At 42.6% G+C, this 13,069-nt stretch overlaps 1 protein-coding gene across 3 annotated transcripts in view; it reads left to right on the top strand.

Annotated features, from left to right (window-relative positions):
- The first annotated feature begins 2,654 nt into the window (after positions 1-2,654).
- Positions 2,655-13,069, top strand: part of SLC4A3 (solute carrier family 4 member 3) — a 45,481-nt gene continuing 35,066 nt past the window's right edge. For 2 of the 3 annotated variants that reach the window (XM_081839156.1, XM_081839154.1), the window contains exons 1-2: positions 10,592-10,722; positions 10,950-11,106. In XM_081839156.1, coding sequence (XP_081695282.1) covers positions 10,609-10,722; positions 10,950-11,106 — 271 coding nt within the window. In that variant the 5' untranslated portion in view covers positions 10,592-10,608. Of the gene's footprint in view, positions 3,007-7,692; positions 7,846-10,591; positions 10,723-10,949; positions 11,107-13,069 lie in introns of those variants that run through there. The other variant, XM_081839155.1, reaches the window with a different exon arrangement.

Raw genomic sequence — 13,069 nt, 5'->3', positions numbered from 1 at the left:
TATGGGAGTTCTTAGTATTAACCAAATGTTTGATGGGTGCTTACGGATTCCTTATTTGCAGAGCCATTAGTGAATGCAGGTCAAAGGGAGGACAGAAGTTCTCAGGTTTGTTATTGCTTTTCAAAGAACCCAGTTTCATATCACATCAGGACAGAGCCTTCCTATTTTTGTACAAGAAAGTCCCCTCATCAGATGTGCATGCCTAAAGCTTTAGTTAGAATTTATAGGAAGTCCAAGCCATGTTCCTTCTGCTTTTCTGCTTCTATTTTTATTTTGTTTATATTCATAACAATTACAGCCAGTCATAATTCTAAAAAACCCCTATGCTTACATTAATCAGTTACTATTGTGAGCCCAATTCTTTAATCCATTGCTATTACCTCTTGTCTACACATTATTTAAAGCAGGGGTGGGGAACCTGTGTGCCCCCACCCAGAAGTTGTCGGACTGACCACTGGCCATACTGGTTGGGGCTGATAGGAGTTGGAATCCAACAACATGGGGAAGGCCACAGGTTCTCCACACCTGCAAGGTATGGAATTCAAATCTGCATGTGCGCCAGCACAATAGGTGTGGGAGATAATACAAAAACATCCCATCCAGAAACTTAGCTGTAACTAAGGGCTTGTCCACACTAACTGCTCAGACCCGTTTTTTAGGCACAGCACAAGCAGAAATGTGGATGAGCCCTTAGATATATTTCTTGATAAAATCCTTCCATTGCTCATTTGGGAATAACTCACTGCAAAGTACAAATGTTTGGTGGAACTAAGAGTTTTAGGTACTGTAGTCAATTGCAAGTCACTTAAAATCAGTTAACCCACTGAGGTCAGACTTAACTGCTCCTACTGCATTCTAAGTACAGTAGTTTGTGAATTGTTCCAATAAGTGTGTATGCATGTATGTATGTATGTATGTATGTATAAATAAATAAATGACTAGCTTTGGGTGTGGGAACTCCTTCTTGGTCCATAGAACAATCAGAATATTTAACACACAAGCAAAAATTATTACTTGAACAGATCTGCTCTCTCCTCTCTGGGAAATAAATTCTCAGTTTTCATGTCAAAGCTTTTCCTTATGAAATAATTATAATAGGGCACCAACAGTTGCTCCTGTCATTCATGTTAACACACTTTTGAGAAAATAGTTGAAGGTCAAATAATCAGGCCTAATTTGGGTGGGAGCAGAACTACTTTTTGTGTCCTATATTATAGCGCAGGGACAAGGAATACTTTTGATGTATGGTTTATTGAGTTGACAAGATTAGCAAGCAGCTGATTGTGCATAGATTTTAAACAAACAAATAAAAAATCCTAACATGCACCTGTGAATATGTGATCTGTGTAGTGTCTCTCTATAAAAAATACACTTTTAACATGGCTTCAGTTTCAGATGTAAGGCTGCTTTAAATTTACACACCCACCCACACACACAGAGAGAAAGAGAGAATTTCCTGTTATTATATTTTTGTTTTGTTCACACAACATGTGTGATAATTTATTTGTTTGCTTGGTTATTCATAGGGCACCTCTCAGCTAAAGCATGCGAGGTGACTTAAAACTGGCACAAAAATTTGCACAAGAATTAGAATAGTTGAAATTTGTATAGCATTTGCAAGTATTCAAAGCACTTTGCTTGCATTGTCAGAGTTGGCCCCATCATTAAGGAGAATGAGGCAGTCTGGGTATAATGGCAAGAAATATTTTTTAATTTGTTGTTAATGTGTTATTTAATTTTCAGAGAGTGGTGCTTGTAGGATTTTTTGTTTTAGACCCTATGCACCTTGACTTGGGAGGTGAGAGGCACTACAAAGTCTTGAGTCTGCCCTGCAGCACATTAACTAGCTGTAATCTCACAACAACCCTGTAAGGTACATCTGAGAAAGAGTGGCTTGCCTAAGTGAGTTCATAACAGTGTTGAGATTCAAAGTGGGAGCTCTTTGATGATTTATTTATTATTATTGAACGGTATTACTATGCTGCCCCATAACTGAAATTCTCTGGGCAGCGTGCATTTTTTTTAAAAAGGTTAAAATTCATGATAAACAATTTTTAAAAATACAGCTGCAATATAAAAAATGGATTAAGAATTCAGTCTTTAAAGTTTAAAAAGCCAAAACCTCAAAACTTATTAAGAATCCCCAGGAGGGCTGAGTCTCTTAGCCACTGGTAGCATTCTCAATTTGGTATGTGCAACACTTTGGAATAACAATGCATCATGCAAGTTGGTATGTAGAGATGGCATAGGAGCCAACTCCTTGGGGCTGATGTCCCTTCGGTTTCCCCAATAAAATATTTGAGGGAGCTGGGGCCCCCAAAGTTGAAGGGCATTCCCGTTCAAATGGTGTGTGCGCTCTGCATCTTGTGATTATGTTGGGCAGGGCTTACCTCTCTCCACCCCAATATTTTATTTGTTGGCACCTCTGAGAGATGGAAGATGGTGTGCAGGCATCAAGTGGTGCCTGCACCACTGCGTTGCCCGACCATGCGGCTTTGCCCCAGTGCCATGCTCCTTGGGTGTGGAGGTGCCAGTGAGGCTGTCTTAGCAAGGGAGGTGACTTGACGTCCCTCCTTCCCTCCCACCATCCTCTGACTCTCCAGAATAGCCGCTCGGCTCAGCTGCTGCCTGCTTCGGTGAAAAGCAGCGAGTGACTCATAGCCTGAGCGGCTCGCCACACAGAATTTTAAATAAGGGAGCCAGAGCAGCCAATGTGCAGCTCGTCTCCAAGCAGAGCCAGTAACAGCGGATGGCTGCCTGCAGGAGGAGCAGGAAGCTGCTGCTGCTGCTGCTGCACTGAAAAGGAGGAGGCAGAGGTGGTGGAGGAGAAGAGGAGGTGTCTCAAACAGCCACCCTACCTGAGCCACTAGCGGGGAAATGGACACATGTTGAGTGATCTCCAGCAGCAGCAGCAGGAGGGAGGGCAAGAAGAGGCCAGTCACAGCAGCGTGAATTCGGTGGACCCCTGGCTGGAGGCAGGCAGCTCTCCTTCTCATCAGCAGCGAGGTACAGTATAGCCTCTTTCCCCACCCCCACTCCTGCCTTCATCCCATCCTGGTCCAGCATCCTCATGTCCCTGACATTGCCAGGTGCAGGGCAGAGAGAGAGAGAGAGAGAGAGAGAGAGAGCCGCAGGGAGCAAAGCTGTGGATCTCATAGCAGGACCCTTTTAGATGGGCTTGCCTTCGCCTCTCTTGTGCTTGGCACACAGGTTTGGGGCTTTCTTTCTCCGGAGGGTCAAGTCCTTGCTGCAAAAAAATTAAATAAAAGGAAATAAAAGGGTGTGAGGGCCCCCTAAGCATCTGCCAGGGCAGCAGAGGAGACTGCAAGGTATGTGCATGCTTTGTGAGTTGTTCAGAGAGCAGAAGAAGGAAAAAGGGGAGGGGGGACATTTCAGAACAGGCCGTGTATGTGTCTGCATTCTCACCGCCCTGCATGCCCACATTTGGGCATGCCCACAAAAGATGTCAGTGATGTGTCCTGCTTGGGAAATCTGGGGCCTCCTGAACGTGACAAGTGACAATGCAAACCCCCTCCCCTCCCCTAGTGCAAAATCTAGTGCAATAAATCAGCAATCCTTTGATGAGAGAGAGAGAGAGAGAGAGAGAGAGAGAGAGAGAGACTCAGCTCTAGGGAACAGGTCTCAATTTGGGAAAATTTGAAGCAATGCAGATGAGAATGCCTCTGAGCATGCGTAGAGTACTTTTCCTCACCAAACTCTGCTTGTGGGATCAGTGGCCAGGTCTTCCAGGTCAGAGGGTGTGGCTGTCAGGTGCAAGCTCCAGCACTGCTCTCACACAGAAATTAACCACCACTGTGATCCCCCCAAAATATGCACATGCCACAGTACTCCTGGCATAGACACCCTCATTTGTGTGTGTGTGCTTTTGTACATGTAATGCCTTCAGTTCAGTCCCATCTACTGCACATTATTATCTCAGTGTGTGCTCCATGTCTCCAGTTTCTCATCATATTCAAGGGTCCCTTCCTCCTCAGGCAGGGGTTTGAACTTTGGGCATGTGCTAAGTGAGATTTTGAGCCCTTATCTCCTGCTCTGTTGCACAGGACACTGCATCTTGTCCCTCTCTTGGTCTTCCTTTGGCGCCAACAGCCTATCATTTGGGAGTGACGTGTGTCTCTCTAATCAAATCTGTCCTTTTCTTCCTCCTCTTGCTTCTCTTGTTTATTGCCATGGATCTAACAAGCTTCAGGTATGAGCCGTGCCCTGACCACGCTCAGCAGTGTATAAATACATGGCCTCAAAGCCCCTATAGTTTGAATGTAAAAGTGGGGACAGCTAGGCAGATAGACAAGGGAGTCCAAGTAAAATGATACTGGCTTGTATGAGAGAAAGATACATTATTGGCAAGGCTATAAAAGGTTGTAAGAATTAAGAGCTGCTTTAATCGTCAGCACCAGTGGCCCATCTGGCCTTATTAACAGCAGCCTTTAAAGGAAGTGTCCACAGCACATGGCTTTAATAGATTAATGTCCTTGTCAATCACTCCCAGTAAGACTTGCTGACTCTTTAACAGCTGTTTGAGCAGCAGAAATGCAGTAGGAGCAGGACTAGCGTGCAGGTACAGTGGTGGGAGGAGCTCCACTTTCTTCCAGCTTCTGGTAAAGAGCAGACAAAAGTTTCCTTGCCAACAGAAAGCATCATGCAAAAATCTGTGACATCAACATCGTAGCCTCTGTCACTGCTTTCCTTCCTCTCCCACTTCTCTCCTCCTTCCAGCTGTTCCTAGCCATGCAGCTGCCCCTTCCCTGCCTCCTCCACTCTGGGCCGCAGTCCCACGGAATGTCTGCTTGGGGCTTTCCACAGAGCCATGTGCTGCTACTGTTACTGACATCTACTTTTCTCAAGTTCCCTCCTCCGCCTTACCCTCTCGAGCACTCCCAGTCCTAGTATGTAACCAACAGAATGGAGTGGGCGAGGGCAAATGTCAAATGCAAATGATCCCATTCTTGCATTGCTGCAGTCTTGAACTGCCACCCTTTTGTCTGAGTATGGTCTCGGCGGGGGGAAACCCTTGTGAAGAGGATGTATAACACACTGACCATAATGGAAAGGGAGTGCATGCTCAGGCTCAATCCCTGGCATTTCCAGTTAGAAGAATCAGGTAGCAGATAATGAGAAAGTCCTCTGCTGCAAACCCGTGGAGAACTGCTTGCCAGTCAGCATAAAAAATACTGGGCTGAATGGGACCGATGATCTGTCAAGTATAAGGCAACTTCATATGTCCATCTGTGATAACAGAAATGTATACCGTACCTAATTACATGGTGTGTGTCCCCTTTTATCCTCACAACAACCATTTGAAGCAGGTTGGGCTGAGAGAGAAGGAAAGTGATTCAGTCACCCAATGAGCTTCATGGCTGGATGGAAAGTCAAACTCAGATGTTACAGGTCATTGTTGAAAACTCAACCCCACAAACTATGTTTCTACAGTGGTACCTCAGGTGAAGTACTTAATTTGTTCCAGAGGTCTGTTCTTAACCTGAAACTGTTCTTAACCTGAAGCACCACTTTAGCTAATGGGGCCTCCTGCTGCTGTGGCGCCGCCAGAGCCCAATTTCTGTTCTCATCCTGAACCAAAGTTCTTAACCCGAGGTACTATTTCTGGGTTAGCGGAGTCTGTAACCTGAAGCGTATGTAACCTGAAGCATATATAACCTGAGGTACCACTGTATTTTGGAGTCGGCCCACTTTCTCAGTCCCTTCTCATGGTGTTCTATACATTTTGAAAGGGGGAATTCTTTCATTTTTACATTCTAAATAAATGAGTATTGAGACTGCATGGAAAGTAATACTCTCCAACCCAGAGGTCCCCCAAGCATCCCTTATTCATGGCATCATAGACACATACATTAATGAATGGACCAACCCAAGCTCAGTGTTAGCTAAGAGAAGGAAGATGTTTCATATGCAGAAAGTCCCCAGTTCAATTTCTGGCAACTCTGGTTAAAAGCAAAGCAAAACAAAAATAAGATGGTATGCGGGTGTTATAGACAGATATACAGTACTTGGCGCTGCATGTGTATGTAACTGTAGCTAGAATCATCTACAATACATGCATAGGAGACCCTAATTCATTTTTAGACAATACCAGCAGCCGTCTTAACAAGCTGCTTGCTCTGGAGGCACTACATTTAAATTTACAAAACTTCTTTTGGGAATATTCAGGAGGAAATGGTTTGTCAAGATCAGCCCAAGCCAACACAAAAACAATGAATTGAAAGTTACAGAGGCAAATTAAAACAAGAAATAAAGTGCATGTTTATAATTGCAATTAGCAAAAGCGGTAGATGCACTATTACAGGGCAGGGTGTTGGTCATCTAAGCTATACAATAGCTATTATCGCTCAAGGAGGAGTATTTTGACATTCAAGGATAATTAGATGTTGAAGCAACAGCAGGCTCCAGCTTAGTGATTGCAGGGGCATTCCTTGTCTCAGAAATCTATTGCTGTCTTAATTATGGTTGGGTTTAGTCAAATTCGTAGCCCAACAGTTACCAGAATTTCTGCAAGCCTGCACCAGTATGTTTCTGACACCCTTCTGTGCTGAAATGTTGTTTTCAAGAAAGCTGTTTGCAATGTTTTTCCAGGAGCTCTAACAATGTATGAGTGAGGTTTATTTATTTCATGTCATTATTTCCTCACTTTGTACACTAAGAGCAATCCTATGCACGTCTGCTCAGAAGTAAGTCCTATTAAGCTCAATGGGACTTACTCCCAGGTAAATGTGTATAGGATTGCAGCCTAGATCCACAAAAGCAGTTTAATGTTACCTACAATCCTTTTGCTTAGAGACTTTTGCAATTCCTGTCCCAGAGGAGGGTTTACTTCCTCTCCCAGACAAAACAACCATTTGTATGCTTTAATGTATGGAGACATACACATATTGAAAGCTGACCAGCACCTAAAACTGAAATGGAGCTCTTTTTAAAAAACCTAGCCAGGTGGGAGGGGGGACCCTCTCATGAGTCCTATTTAAATCCAGCAAGGAAGCAATGCTATCCACAGTCTACTTTGTCCAACTATTTTGAAGAGAAGACAGAAAATCCCCAGAGGGCTATTAAGAGACCAAGTCTCTGCTCAGTGAAACCCAGTAGCTACGTAGGGCTTACGCAAACAGAGGGATTACTCAGCTATGCTTCCTTGATTAGCTATAAATTACTGCCTTTTAACCCTTGCAATCGTTTTCCTTTGCTTTGCTGTTTATTATTTACAAACATCTGTTGTGTCATCTCAAGCTGTTTGCCTGTGCTCTCAAAGTCCTCTTCCTATCCCCATAAAGAGGCTTTTCCTCCACATAACCCTGTACACAGCACCCCCCACCCACCCCATTTCTTTATTAGATTGGTGACTGGAATGGCACATGACTCTCCAGAGGAGGACATCATTAGACTATCATTATTATTATGCCACACGCCATTCCTTTTACATCCTGACACTTAGCGGCATGCAATCTGAGCCAAGCAAGTTGTTGAGCTGTCCATAGCAATATCCAGGTCACTTTTCTGAGTGCTTATAATTAATTTAGAACTCAGTGTCTTGTGTAAGGTTGTCGCATGATTCTGAGCTGTGGCTCTTAACTTTCCATTAGTTCTTATTCATCACAAATATAGCTACACACCCTTGCCATTTCTCTGGTCCAGATGTCCATGTGTTCTATCCTTTCTCCACAGGTTATGCCACGCCTCAGACTTACTGGTTGCCTGCTAATGAAAGAGAAGGGTTGATATTTGCCCAAACGTTGCATGACGATCCATAGATCTTAAACCAAGATGGCAGATGGAAATAATGCTCCTTTGGGAGGCATCTTCACTACAGTGCAGCAGGTGATTAAAAATATATATATATATATATATAATAGATTTGCTTATCAAGCACTGGTAAAACGTTTTTGCTGTGGAAAATGAGATTTGTGTACAAATTACATCAGTTCTTTTGACTGAAGTTCTTTGACTATGAGCCCTCCTCAGAGTCTTCTCAGTTCACACGTTATGTGGGAAAATCTATACCCTAACTAGTTCACTGCTCTCAAGAGGAAAAAAGCATAACAGATTTGCACAACCAGTAAAAACAAGTCTTACAGCACTTAAGACTAATCAAATTTATTTATTTGATTCCATTTATGAATTGCTGCCCATATATATCTCCAAGCAACTTTACCACAAAAACAAAGACAATAAAAACAACTTTAAACAATTCCGTCTCTAAAAACAAAAACAATTCCGCATTAAAAAAATCTCAGATCCTATACAGATTGGGATAAATTGTGACATAAGCTAGAGCTCTTTAAATCTTTAAGGTGTCACAAGACTTTTTCTGCAGCAGGCTAACATGACTACTCTTCTGAAGACACTGCAGCAGTGTTTATTCTTTGAAGTTTGGTATTCAAGAAGTGATAGCTCAAAGCATTTCCCCTCTTTAATACCCAGAAATGAGTTTTAAAAGACATTGGCTTTGATCCTAGGATAAGTTAACTCAAGGAAGGTCATGGAATAAAAGTGCCCAGTTCCCTTACTTCTTCCCGAACTCCACATCACAAAAGCCTCTTCAGAGGGTGAAGGCCCATATGAATAATGTGCAATGGGGCACACGGGGTTTCTGGGAAAGGGAAGAACTGACCAAAAGTGGGCTGGCCTCCACCTAATTTTGGGCAATTCCCCGATATGTTTCTCAGTGGGTGGGGGGAGTTGCAGGGGCAACAACAGGAAACTTTAATTCCATAGCTTTTAAAAACTTAACTTCTCTTGGGATCCAAGCTCTCCTGTTTTTAATATCTATTTGTGGACTGGGCTTTGCTAGTTATGTTCAAGAGAACAGAAAGCCTCTGTTTACAGATGGTTGCATAGGATCAACTTTTTCTATATGGATCAGTGATACTAATCAGTGAGTCATTTTCCAATATTATATATCAATATAGCACTAGTTATCCATAAATTACAAAAGAATATTTACAAAGAATGAGAGGGCAATGTGACATAGATTTGTTGCTGATATGACATAATAACCTATAGCCTTTATCAGGCTAGTGAAAGCTGGAGTTATCTGATAGGAATCTAGAAATACTGAATGTAAGATTTTGGAGGTGGAGTCACTCATTCTGCAACTATTGTTTCAAGGTTGCCCCAGGTGATCAAGTACTCTCTATACCAATGGTATTCACTATATCACCTGTGGATCAAAAGATAGTTGCTATAATTTTTTGGCACATGAAGCAAATAATTGCGGATTTGAGCAACTGACTTGTGTGATTTTGTGATATTATGAAATATTCATGTCTGTAAGAAATGACCAATCTTTACTTTGTTTTCATTCTCTATGTGAAGTCCTCTGAATAAAGCCATTTTAAAATTATTATTTTTTTACATTTGGAGTGTCTATATCACAATATGTCTGCAACTTTGATTCCCTATATGGAGGGAATCTAGTAATATATTCTCTGCACTTAGACCAGGCTCCTTCAACATCCACCAGAAATGATGCTTCAAAGTAATCCTTGATGTCTAAAATGATAGGTGCAGGGCTTCAGGCCTTAAAAATCCTTTATCTGCTGTGTAAGTTCAGCTGTGATCATTCCATATTGAGTGAAATGTGCTTCCTTCACAACCTTGCAGGTACTCTTTAAATACAGTAGTCCTGTAGCCGAAAGCAAATTCCAGGGCTGAGCCCTGTCTCAAATTAAGCCCTTGTGCAGGGGGGCCCTGCCTTTCCAGGAGCAATGGCAACACTGTACCTACACACCTGTATGTGTATGTACAGATGCACAGTAGCACAGATATTGTAGTTTTTCTTGACTGTTTATCTAGGGGTGGGTGTTGGGAGCTGTTCAGCGGTTTTACTTCCTATTCTGGTTCAGCAAGGACCTGTCACTGCTGGGCCTATTGTGTTGCCATGGTAACCGAGGAGTCCACAACAGCTTGGCACCAGCATTTCAGGCTAAATTGACAGGAATTCTTCTTCTTTTAACCAGTGTCTGCAGCTGAGGATTGGTAAGGGGTAAAACTGACAGAGCTCATAGCTGCAGGATTGAACTGTGGTGCTTGGAAAAGGCACAGGGAGGACTGAAATGGATCCAGAAAGAAAGGGCTGTATCCAGAGCTGTACAGTAAAGTGGCCATAACAGATATTCCAAAGTGGAAGATTGTAATGGAGAGCATGGGTTGGGGTCAGGGCCTGTGGTAAAGACTCAGGATAGAAGAAGGCAAGATGGAAGAAAAAGACTAGAGGATCAGATGCGGGGGGGGGGGGGGAGAGACTGGGATTACACAGGTGTGCTCTGCAGGCAACCAATAGGAAACATCAGACAACTGTGACATGGACTAGCCAACATTGGATCTCGCGATCCAAGCCTATGTCCTATATTTCCTGTTCTACCTGTCTCCTGAGGTGAATCACCATTTATCCAATCTCTTTTTGGCTTTGCTCCTCCCGCCCCTCAAATAAGCTGGAGACCAAGGGACCTTCTCCTTTCTGGAATGCAGGAGGGGATGAGAAAGAACTTGACAGTTAAAATATCAGATTGTGAGAGACACTGATCATAGAGGAGTGGAGAGAGAACAAGAGGAGAGAGGGTAAAGGAGGGTCTTGAACGGATGGATTTGGACACAGTCTGTTGTTCACCTTCTGGATATCTAAAATTGTACAGTGCACACGACAGTAAACTTCACAGTCCCAATCTGGGGAAGAAGGCAGACAAGATTAGGAAGGCAAGTTCGATTTAAATGAATATCAGGGTGGACAACCCTGCCAAGCATTTTACTCTATTGTTTTGAGGGCTCTTGTGACCCCATCATTGTGAAATGTGAATGTGGGTACTATTGGGGAAGGAAACTGGGAACAGGGAAAAGGGGTTAGCGTTTTTCTATGCCTCTCTGTATTAAGGGACTGTTTTCAGGCACTGTGTGATTTATCAGTTCTGCGGATTGGTGTGCAGGATGGTGAGGATGCTGAGACGGCCTTTCCTGGCACGGAGGATGAGGAGGATTTGGACAAGACCTTGGCTATCGAACGGTTCGGAGACTTGATCAGCAAGTCTGTGCTAAGAGACCAGGAGAAGCTAGGTCGCAGCTACAGCGAGAGCGACTTTGAATGTACGTATGTCTTATAAACAAATTGAACCCAGCTTATAATCAGAGCACAGACCAAGCACAGCCTTCAGGTAGGAACCATATTTAATTGGTATGGAAGGCCTGCTTACAATAGCCTATTTTTGGGTTGCCGTATTTCAAAAAGTGAAAATCTGGACACAAGTTGTTGATATTTTTAGTGGGGAAAAAATCTGGATTTTCCCAGGAATTTTAACCGATTTCTGAAAATTCTGCCTGGATGCTATTTTCGGCAGATGAAACCTGGGTATGTTCGGGAAATTCCGGACGTATGCCAGCCCTATTTATATATCTTCTGCATAACAAATTAAACCCTAGCTTAGCCCAGTGTGTGTAAAACATTTATGGTCTTTCCACACCATCAAGCTGGAAAGTACTAGAGTTTACCCAATCCAACTAGATCTGAAACAAATGAAAATGATATTTTAAGAAGCGAACTTTAGATTCTGCGTTTCAAAAACTTATACGTACTCAACTTTTGCAACACTGTTTGGAGAATTTGGTGAAACGGGTGTGTATATGTCAGTAGCAACATTTCAGTGGCATAACTCAACATTTTCAAACTGAAATTTGATATCTAGGGGGGAAAGGATTCACAAATACAAGTTTCAATTATTTGACTTCAAATAGTGTCATTAATTCCAAATATAGACAATATATAATATTGATCAGTTACTGTACAAATTATCCATTTGTCTCTCTGACTGGTGGCAATTGATTTTGAGTAGCTAATATCTGATTCATTCTCCCCTTAAAGTTTATTGTAAAGCTGTTCCACTATGAAACCTTATTGGAGGTTGCTTGATGGAAGCCAAACTGGCTATAGACAGGCAGTTTTTTCTGTTGCTGCCTAGGATTTATCAAAGAAATTAGTTTCACATATTCGTCCAGCTGGAGTCCCAGATATCAGGCTTCAACCAAATTATTAACTTTGTTTATTTCTGTACTGTTAGGAAAAATAGAGGGGGGGGGGCAGTGGGAGGTGCCAAGAGTTTCTTTGTGCTTGCAGGTGAGGCATATTTTCCTTGTTCATCTATCCTGAGAGAGAAAGAAAGCAGCAGCAGCAGCTGTTTCTGCTTGTGTAGAGTGTACGGTGAATACACATATAATATTTTTAGAGCAAGCAGGCTGACCTGGAAGCACTCTCACTGGTTTCATTCTGAATGTAACTTTCCATTCCATGGCTGACTTCTTAAAATTATTTTTTTTGCAAGTTTGAGGTGGAAGTTTGTCAGTGCTGATTTGCTACTAGATACATGCAATATCATCAAGAACCCCCACCCCCAAAGTAGTTTTGTACTTAAAAATATAAGTACCCGTAATAAGGCGAACAGTGAATTGATAAATGCTCATGTGGTACTTTTGAAAAATTAACAAAAAGGTGGACAGTTTTCATGAACTATAGGGGAGGAACAAGTGACAGGACAGCTAACTTTTTTTCTATCTAGATTCCCCCCCAATCTGGCTGCTGGTTGAGGTTGATGAGAAATGTAGTTCAAAACTACTGGAGGGCACCAAGTTGGGGAAAACTGTCATTTCTGTTGTGAAGCTTAGAGAAATCCCTGAAAAATAGACAGTGAGTTCTGTTTTTATATTATTTCTGTTTTCACCCTGATTGTAATATTTAAATAATTAAGTATGAAATGAATCACTATTAGTGAACATGCTTGGATTCTAGCAAGCCACTGATTTAAAATACAAGGCCCATTTTCAACTGCTGCATGATAGCCACCAGTAACAAGCAAAGACAGCATGTGTGGCTGGTGGTGCATGCAGGACTCTGGGGTCTAAGCACACAGCCCAAATGTCTTGCTGGCAGTGACAAGCTAAAATTTGGTGCGTGAAGAATCCACTATTGTGTTAAGCAACTGCTCCCCTACCAAGAATTGATTGTGAACATGGGCACTTGGATCCACTTCCATCTAGATTTAGGCCTGCTTTGGGGACT

Source organism: Podarcis erhardii, assembly GCF_964252035.2.
Source record: "Podarcis erhardii genome assembly, chromosome: 1".
NCBI classification, from domain to species: Eukaryota; Metazoa; Chordata; class Lepidosauria; order Squamata; family Lacertidae; genus Podarcis; species Podarcis erhardii.
The sequence above is the reverse complement of the archived record's forward strand: the minus strand, read 5'-3'. Positions and strand labels throughout refer to the sequence as shown.